The following is a 10,081-nucleotide window of genomic DNA, read 5'->3' as shown; positions in this document are numbered from 1 at the left end:
AGCCTCACACCGTGCCGCAGAGGACGGGCGTGAACTAATGGATCTGGGGCACGTCAATGATGATAGACATTGATGTTTTCAGGCACATAAACATGACTACAGTCAGCAGTCGATATGGTAACGAGTCTAGTGTACGCATGGGGTAGCCCCCACGGCCGAAATGCCTGATAACTAACATGGGGTAGCCCCCACGGCTGGAATGCCGGAGTAACTGGGAATGAACATGTCACGTTTTTAAACTATGGGGTAACCCCCACGGCAGGATGCCAGTTAAAGTAAACTGTTTTCGAAACAACTAAAACGAACACCCAACCGTGAACTCACTCAACTAGTTGTTGACTCGTTACTACATGCTTTGCAGGACCATAGGTACTCAGCTGGAGCTTGCATGGAGGAGGGTCGTTGTGGGACACGGATTTGCTACGTGCTATGTTAAACTTGGAACTTTTGAACTTATGTTATAACTTTAAACTTATGCTTCCGCTTGCAACTTAACTTGTTTGTTTTGAAACACCAATCGTATTGGTTGAACTTTTATAACTGCTTATATGCTTGTTCAGTATGATTGGTGGCTGGATCCTGGTCAGTCACGCCTCCAAGCGGTAGTACTCCGCAGGTGGGATTTTGGGGGTGTGACAGTTGTTTTCTCTAATCATTCTTGGCGACACAAATCTCACACACACAATCATCAAACCTCTAATCTTTCAATCCATCAAGAACAAACACTAGATCGAATCTAAGGTAAGTGTTTTATGTTATACGTTGATATCTTTGTTCTCTTGATTCCATGCAAACCCCTAGATATCCAACAATCGATATGTGGTTAGTTGATCATGCCTGATTGAATGTGTAATTGTTGTTAGATATTGTAGATGCTATTGACATATTTGAACTGCTAAACTGTTGATTTGGTTTGTAACATTGTTGAGATTAGGTTTTGATCGTAGAACTGTAACTGTTACATTGAAAAACTGTGATTTTTTCTTATTCTGTGTTACTGTGCGTTGTTAATCCGAGAATAATTGTTAGTCAAAGGATAATTGGTTTGACTTTATGAAGTCACAAAGTCCGTGTTATTGGAACTTCTGGTCCGATATACACAAAGACCAAGTTACTGGAATTTATAATTAAGGATCCGAGTTCAGTTATCTTCCGAGTTAGTGTATATGAGGATCGGGTTTATTGTTTATGTTCTGAGTTTAGAATCTATATAAGGATCCGAATTATTATGTTTGTTCCGAGTTATGGATTGGATATAAGAGTCCGACTTGTGTTTATATTTGTCCGAGTTTATCAATATGAATGGGTCCGAGTTTTTTAATAGATATAAGCATATGCGGTCCGAGTATATGTAAGTCCGTGTATATGTAAGTCCGGGTATATGTGAGTCCGAGTATTTGTTCCGGGTTTTTGTATAACAAACCAAAGGTATCCGGGTTACATGTTTGGTCCGAGGTTGTTTAAAAGGAAGGAGTTTCCGAGTTTACAAGGGTTCAGAGGTTGGTTCCTAGTTTGTTAACTGGGTCCGGGTTTATCTTATATATAATTGTTCCGAGTTTGTGTGATCCGAGTATAAGTATGTGAGTCCGGGTATGTGATATTTGTTCCGAGTTTATTGATTAATAACTATTCGAGTTGTGAAGATTGTGTGATGTCCGTGTTCTCAAAATCACACTACATGTCACCAACTAGAGAAATCCATTGTATGTTAAACTTGTTGATCTGATCACACTAAACACTTAGTTGTTTGGAAACTTAGGGTATTGCATAACCCTACATGTATACATACTTACACATTATTGTACATTAGGTCGCGTATAACAGACCTAACACTTTATTAACGCGATAGAAGCACGTTAACACATACTGAGCAAACTAAGGTGAGTTCACTACTCTTCTACAAGCATGTATCCAAAGGGACAAACCATTATTCCTAGGTGGACTACTTTTTAATAAATGTTTTAGTTTAATTTCGATGTTAGTGGGTAAACTCAATCTCTATCATGTAAGTCCCTACTTATTACCGAGCTAGTTGTCGTGGGAGGCAACAGAGTATTAGTTGATAGCGCTATTAGGTTTGACAAACCTCACACCATACTCGGGAGTCGGTCGTGAACTAAGGACCTTAATCATGTTGGATCAATGTTGATAGACGTTGATGAGGGCACAAGAATCATAATCAGTCATATCGGTACCGAGTTAATATTTCATGACATGTCTTTAAAGCTAAACATTTACATTAGTTTACATTGAACAAAACCAGTGGACTCGCCAACTTTATGTTGACACTCATTTGCATGCTTTGCAGGTCGTTAGGTACATCGGTACGCGGAAACTTGCAGTATGAGGAGTTTGAAGTGTCGTGGGGCGTGCTGCTTGATGAGAACACTTAATATTATGTTTTTAAAACAATAAGGTTTTAGTTGTCTTGAAACAGTTACTTTTGCTTCTGCTGAATACATACTTTTGTTTGAGACAGTTAATTTAGAATGCACTATTCATGTTGGACATGATGATTATGTTTATTATTGTTTACTATTAGTTCGACATGATTAGTGGCTAGATCCTGCTACGTCACATGCCTCGTGGTAGAACCCACCTGTGGTAATTTGGGGGCGTGATAGATAAAATGGCACTAACATTTTCGGTTAAAGCAATTTTTTTGGAAATTTGTTATGCCGTTTTTGGGTGCAAAGATCTTTCAAATATTTTTTCATAAGCCGAAAGCTGTTTGATTGCATCAAGTAACGAGAGATCTATTTTGACCTGTTTAAAAAGTTCTCACATCCCATCGTGTTGTGGGCCTCGTTTGTTGACAACGTTTGTGTCCGGATAGATTAACGCTTTAGGAAATGGGACGGTAGTACCCTTTGTACCCTTTTCCTTTGTTTCAACCGATTCGATTTCTATTACCCTATTATTATTTTTTCTTGAAAATTCACTTTTTTTATTCTTTTTACGGCTGACAGGTTCTGGTTCAGTTTCAGATGTGTTTTCCTCCTCTACCTCCTCCACAATACCTTCAACAAATGGTGGAGCAGACCCGACATTATTAGCATAAATTTTACTAGAGCGAAGAATACTAACCTGATTAACTCTAGCATTAGACTAACTTCCTTGATGTTGTGGATTTTTCGTAGTATCACTGGGCACTCGACCCGAATCCTTCCTCACATGAGCCACATCAGCCACGAACTGAGCAACTTGCTTCTCCAATGCTTGTTGAGACTTTGACTGCAATTCTTGGTCTTTTCTAATTTGCTTCAGTATCTCCATCATCTCATTACTGGATCCTTCGCTTTGGTTTCTCATCTTGCCTTTATCTTGATTCGGCTGATAACTCCTTTGATTCCCCCGGTTGTAACAACCTTGATTATAATTCTGGTTATAATTAGATTGTCGGTTTTGGTATTGCTGGCCTCCTTGATTTGGTACCTAAAAATTTGGATTCAATTAAATAGTAGTATTACTATACCGAAAAATAGTATGATTACGCAAACCTGGGTGATATGTGTTAGAATTCATATCATATTTCTCATGTTCTCCATACACCATGTTTACGTCCTCTTCGGCCATACCGGCTTGTCCCGGACAATCTTCCAAAGTATGGCCTAACTCGCCAGAAGTGTCACAATTTGGAAAGGTTTGAGCCGCATGCAATGCATCTCTTCCACCAATGCCTTTAAACTTCGCTAATTGCCCATCCAATGCTTCGTTCTCTCTCTCCATTTGAACAACTCTAGCATTGGTGGCACCCGTACTGATCGGTGCCATAACTGGATATTTCTTGTTCCTCTCCAGCTGAGCCTGCCTCTTCGAATCAACGGCTACAATTTCCAAATAATCCAAGTCAATATCAACACGATTTTATAAAAATGCACATCCAGTCATGACCTTAATATCTTTCCTATCTTCGTTGGAGATGCCATCATGAAATGCCGTAATCAATTCCCATCTTTGATTGCCATGGTGAGGACAATTTCGGATCAATTGGTTGAACCGTTTCCACGACACGTATATAGTCCTTTATCTTATATTAAATAAATTGGTGTAACACCTATATATTGTTACGCCCTAACATGTTTAACCTTAAAAATGACGCAGCGGAAAAAGAGCCATAAATTTTCTTTCCTTATTGACTACATTATTTACATGAAGGTTCCAAATTCTCAAAATGTGAACGTTCTATAAAACGAATTCACAACATTTGTACTAAAATTAAGACTTCTAGACGTTATATACTCCAACTATGTGACCGATCTTTCCGTACAATCCTTGTACTTGACTCAATCTAGGTCCGCTTCACTTCCTTAGTAGCTGAAGAAGTCCGTGTAGCACCTGTGGCATCACATACAACTTAGCCATTAGTCAACGACAACATTATATAACATTAATCTCATATAATTAAAGATTAAATAACGTTCGATAATGCATCTTCAGTTCATTCAACTATCCTTCCTCATTATCTTGTTCCGGGTTCGGCTTAAACTTCATAAGAATCTGATGTGCTCATTCCTGCATTACGTACCAACCTCAAACGCATAATTAGTAACGTTAAAACTCTAACATATCAATTCATGCATACATACATTCTTACATGCGTACACACACCCATACATGTGAACATACCAACATACATACGTACCTACTTACATACGTATATTCCTAGACGCGTTCACCTATGGATTCCCTTTTACTAATCGGGTAAGTAAATCCATACTTATATTTAACTATGTCTTTCTACTTATTTCGCTCCATATATAAATGCATACACGCTTATCGCATCCCATAAACATTCTATAATAAGTTTAGAATACGATTCGGGACTCCTTTTTGGTTACGGGACTATTTTGGAGGAATTCTGCACATTTTACTGAACTGGCAGCTGATGCACGGCCATGCGTCCCAACCGCACGACCGTGCAGTTCCTACGATGTCGGGGGCACTGGCAGTGCACAAGCTAGTGCAATGATTTGCTCGTAATCGCACGACCATGCGGCCAAGCGCACGACCGTGCGCTTCCTTGCGTCAGCCAAAATCGCGTAGACAGTACATTAAGGCGTCGGACAAATAATGAAAATGCACGGGGCGTCGGCGACGGCCCCTAGAATTGTCGTTTTGCTGCAGATTCGTTTCGTCGTCCGAAAACGCTAAAACTTGCGTAACTTTTGAACTGTTTACCCGTTTAACCTCCCGTTTTTTCCTACATGCTTGTAAATTCACGTTCTATCATACGGACTTGGAATCCCATGTCCGATTTAAGGAAATTCCTATCTTACGTGCTTCCGACTTATTATCATTTTCTAATTATTTGACCCATTCAAGCATTTAACAACAAAATCTGTTTATTTGACCATAATTTCTTGTGAACCTATATACATCAATGACGTCTATCATAAAAGATAAATTCTCAATTGTCTTTCATCCTCTTAACCTATTTTTGCTCGAAAGCTTATTTTTGACCCGTTATGGGTATTTGCGCATTAAGTGGACTATGACATACAAAACCCTATACTTCGCTTTCATACTTGTCCAAGACATTACTCTAATCGAATAGCTCGTTTCCAAACGACTTCTAAGGTCGTTTGCCCGATATACCTATCAAGGGCATTTTAGTCAACTATGCTCTATCCTTAATAACAAAGGAATTCCTTACATAAGTAACCAATTCCACTACTTAGCTACAATTTCTTAATCACGCCTACCTTGCTCGGATCAAAACTAAGATCCGTTTAATACTTCATTGACATCATACAATTCATTCCTATTTGACCTCAATTATCACATATAATTAAATTGCATATAACATTACATAAACAACTAAGAAGTGATTACGGAATCACTTACCTTGTGCATCCGTGTTCATACCCGCTTCCTTGCCTCATCTTGACCCGTTAGCCTTCCATGCTTGGTCCATGCTAGTGTGGTTCCTATTCTTTCATGCCGTCATGCCATAATAATGTTAGTATTCATGCTTATTCATATTAACACACATTTTCCAACTCTTATCTACATTGACTTTCACTAACACGCATACGACATAATTTGTCAACCACATAGTTCAATATCTTTGAAATCCAAATTCGTCATCACACATAACACCTAATCAATTCTCACATACTTATACTTTCATAATTCTACATTCGACAACCACTTCCTATGAGAATCAACTTAACATAATCGTAACATCATCCTTTGCTAGCGAGGTCATATGCTATATATATATATATATATTTATATTTAGTACATGTTCACTTTTGACCGTAATTAAGGGATTAGTAGACCACATAGCAAACCTTACCCGTTCAAACACAATGTACAAGCTTCTAATGCATAAATTTGACCAACATATACCTTCAACCCGAATTCATATACGAGTTCCATCTAAGGCACATTTTTCAAGTTAGTAAACTACTACTTTCATCACAATCGCTTTTTATACATATAAACTTACAACTTGCATACAATTTCACTTTCTAACTTCACCTAGTAATTTCATCGAACACTTGGCGTGCGCACAAACATTTAAGCACATTGTACAAGCAATTTAAGCATATTCTCCCCACATTCACCTCATGAATCCTTTTATTCAAACAAGATCACATTTTCACCTACATCATATTACTATCAAAACCTAATACATAACACATGCATCAACATAATCAAAATCATCACTAAACACATGTTCATAATAGTCTTTCTCATACTCATAAACATGGTTTTCCTTCTAAATCTCTATGATTACTAAAATTCAGCCATGATTCGATTAAAACATGATAACATTAGCAAGTATTCATGCCAATTTCAATCAAAATTCACGGGTTCATAATAACCCACTTCGTCAAACATCATCAAAACATAAAATTCGACTTACTTGGGGTGAAGAACACTTTGGTGATCAAGAATCTTGGTTCATGCATGAACTTAAACTTGAATTCCCCTCTTAATTTGTAGATTTTTCATTGTTACGGGGTTTCCCGCATTTCCTCCTGCTAGGTCGACACACACACACGCCTATGTGTGTGTATTTGTGTTTTTATTTTGTTCTAGTAACAAATCTTCCCATTTATTCAAGTTTAGCCCCTCTAGTTTGTCACACCATCACAAATGCCATCCATTTCATTCAATACTTGTTTTTACCAAGTATTTTAACTAGGTTAAATAGCCTAGTTATTTTATTTCATGTTACATCATGTGAAAACATAGGGTAAATATATGTATTCAAATTTTGGGGCGTTACAAGTCTACCCTCCTTAAAGAAGGTTTCGTCCCCGAAACCTTTCTTATTCTCAGTAGACCAAAACTACACTCACTTTCTCGTTTACCCATTCACGATGCTTAGTATATCATGATTGCATTCGAGATCTTTACAAAAGTCTTATCCATGTTTATGTATATAATCATACGCATTGTCCCTATCTTCTTAAATTAAGTAAACCACTTTCATAATCATACTTATGTCAGATTCTGCTCCAGAGCTCTTATTAGTGTCTTTTATTTTATAATATTAGATCTTAGCACACGTCATCACTAGCGTTTCATTCATCGAACTTATTCCAGTTATATACTATCATTAATCATACAAACCTAAGTCTGCGGCTTGTTTCTAACTCCCTAATTAAGCATATCACATTCATATATTTGCTAATTAAAATAAATCGATTTACTTATACTACTCATACATCATATGCTATCTTTCATTTTGTTCAATATGAACATGGCCAACAAGCCGAGCATCAGAGTTAGCATTTCTTAACGATGCTTCCTTTCTCATAAATTCTATCAGAATTTCCACAGTTACGAGCATTCAGGTTTACTACCACCAGTTCGCATAAAAGTATTATTCAATATATATAACTTTCTATTTAACATCCATAAGTTAAACCATTTACTAACCTCGCTAATTTGGCACGAACCAACGTGTAACAACCCGAGTTGACTGGCTCCTTCACGAATCCGTATCTTAACAGGGTTGATCTTGTCCATCTGGTATCATGAGCTTTCATTCATGAGCATTCTTTCACCGTCCTAGGTAGATTTATTGCATCATGTTTACTGCCAATCTCATTATAAATTAGGGGTTTACACATTTCATTCGATCTCATTCGTACATGATGTTTATCACATCACCTCATTTATATATTAGTACTTTCTCAGTTCCTTCTTAAGACATTAGTGTGTTAGACCTATTCATAACGGGTCAATACATGGCCATTTCTTAATATATCATCCTTATTATTTGACCCCTTCTTGATGGGTAAATGCATAACCATTATTTTGTAATTCTTTAACTCATTTGGTGCACTACACTACACTTTTCCTCTCTTCTCTAGCACTCCCATGGTTTGAAATTAAATTACTTCTCCGCTTCTGCAGTTTGACTTCTCAAAGTCAAACTGCCACTTATTTCTTATTATATATATATATACATACGTATCGAAGTACATGTTTGTACTCCATTTCTATTCAGACATGCTTACGATCTCATCGCTTCACTGTTCCAGTGTTTTCTTGCAAACACTTGCCCTTCCCGTTTTAAAAGTTAGTCATAATACTTATTTCGCTTACAATACTAACATTTTAGTTCCATTTGCTCATATACTTTCATTTCCTTTACACATTCGATTACCCAATTAAAGGTGTAATGGCATATACTCTCATAATGAGATTCAAGCATACCGCTTACGACCCGGTCACATCGGGTTAATTGCTTTCAACATAAATCTTTCGTTCTATCCGTATAACGGATTGAACTTCATACATTCGTTATTGCATTCACGACCACCCGTTCTAAGCGGATGGTACCTTATCCTTACTCGACTTGTTCGACTTGAACCGGTCGACTTGCATAGCTTATTACAGCATTCGCTATCATAACCAAATCCGCAAGGGATTTGCATCATTCGTATCTTTCATGTTTTGAATCCGTCTCATGAATTCAAATATTGCATTCACCTCTTTCATTCCTTGAAGCCGTCTCGCGGATTTAGTCATTTCATTCATGCCTTTCATTCCTTGAATTCGTCTCGCGGATTCAATCATTTCATTCGCATATTTCATTCCTTGAATCCGTCTCGCGGATTCAAGCATTGCATTCGCATATTTCATTCCTTGAATCCGTCTCGCAGATTCAAGCATTGCATTCGCATATTTCATTCCTTGAATCTGTCTTGCGGATTCAAGCATTGCATTCGCATACTTCATTCCTTGAATCCATCTCGCGGATTCAAGCATTGCATTCGCATATTTCATTCCTTGAATCCGTCTCGCGGATTCAAGCATTGCATTCACATCTTTCATTCCTACAAAGTACTCTCAATCCCCCGAGAGTCTTACTACCCATTTCACCCACACACCTAGCTGCTACCAAACTCTATCGGACATACCTGTAATAATTATCACGGTCTCACGAACGTCATACGTTTCTTGTGTACTGGCCAGGTACACATTCCACGTACTAGTTTCGTGTCTTCGCGTAATCGCCACCTTATGTCCGAAGAATTTAGTGTCGGCTCGTGTAACATTTTCAAAACTTATTTACCATGTCGTTATCATAATTTGTTCAAATTTTTTCTTTCACTTGCTTAACCATACCATTTCATACGCCCATACGTTAGGTTTACATACCTAGGGTCAATTCGTTTCATTACTTGCCTCGATGCCGGTCCTAGACCGCATTCACGGATCATCTCTTCTAACAATTGCGCTTACCCTTCACAAAACATACTATTAGTTTCCTTCAAATACATAATCTAATACATACTTACATTCGCTTTTGCATTTAGACCTCGATCGAGTCTTGGATTGCACGGGTTCTTGGTCACGAGAGCACACCGGTTTGAGTTCAAGTATTTACCTCCTGTTACTTGATTCTCTCAAACCACGGCTCTGATACTGTCACGGCTCCCCGACCCACCCTGGACGGAGTCGGGGGACCGCGAGACAGTTCCCGTGGTATTTAATTATTACGGCAGCGGAAGTCTTTTTATAACAGGATCTTTTATCCGTGAAATATGCTCGTTTAATATATTACACAAAGTTTAAGGGATAAATCCCATAATTTACAATACGTTGATTTCAC

The 10,081-nt window shown here is 37.9% G+C and overlaps 1 protein-coding gene across 1 annotated transcript in view; it reads right to left on the bottom strand.

Annotated features, from left to right (window-relative positions):
- Window positions 1-2,781: 2,781 nt before the first annotated feature.
- LOC110875735 overlaps window positions 2,782-10,081 on the bottom strand; it is a 56,928-nt gene continuing 49,628 nt past the window's right edge. Inside the window, exons 2-4 of the mRNA XM_022123939.1 lie at window positions 3,553-3,827; window positions 3,114-3,435; window positions 2,782-3,020 (exon numbers count right to left, since the gene is read on the bottom strand). Of these exons, the coding sequence (XP_021979631.1) occupies window positions 2,782-3,020; window positions 3,114-3,435; window positions 3,553-3,827 (836 nt within the window). The remainder of the gene's footprint in view (window positions 3,021-3,113; window positions 3,436-3,552; window positions 3,828-10,081) is intronic.

This window comes from Helianthus annuus, chromosome 9 (assembly GCF_002127325.2).
Source record: "Helianthus annuus cultivar XRQ/B chromosome 9, HanXRQr2.0-SUNRISE, whole genome shotgun sequence".
Lineage (NCBI taxonomy): Eukaryota > Viridiplantae > Streptophyta > Magnoliopsida > Asterales > Asteraceae > Helianthus > Helianthus annuus.
The sequence above is the reverse complement of the archived record's forward strand: the minus strand, read 5'-3'. Positions and strand labels throughout refer to the sequence as shown.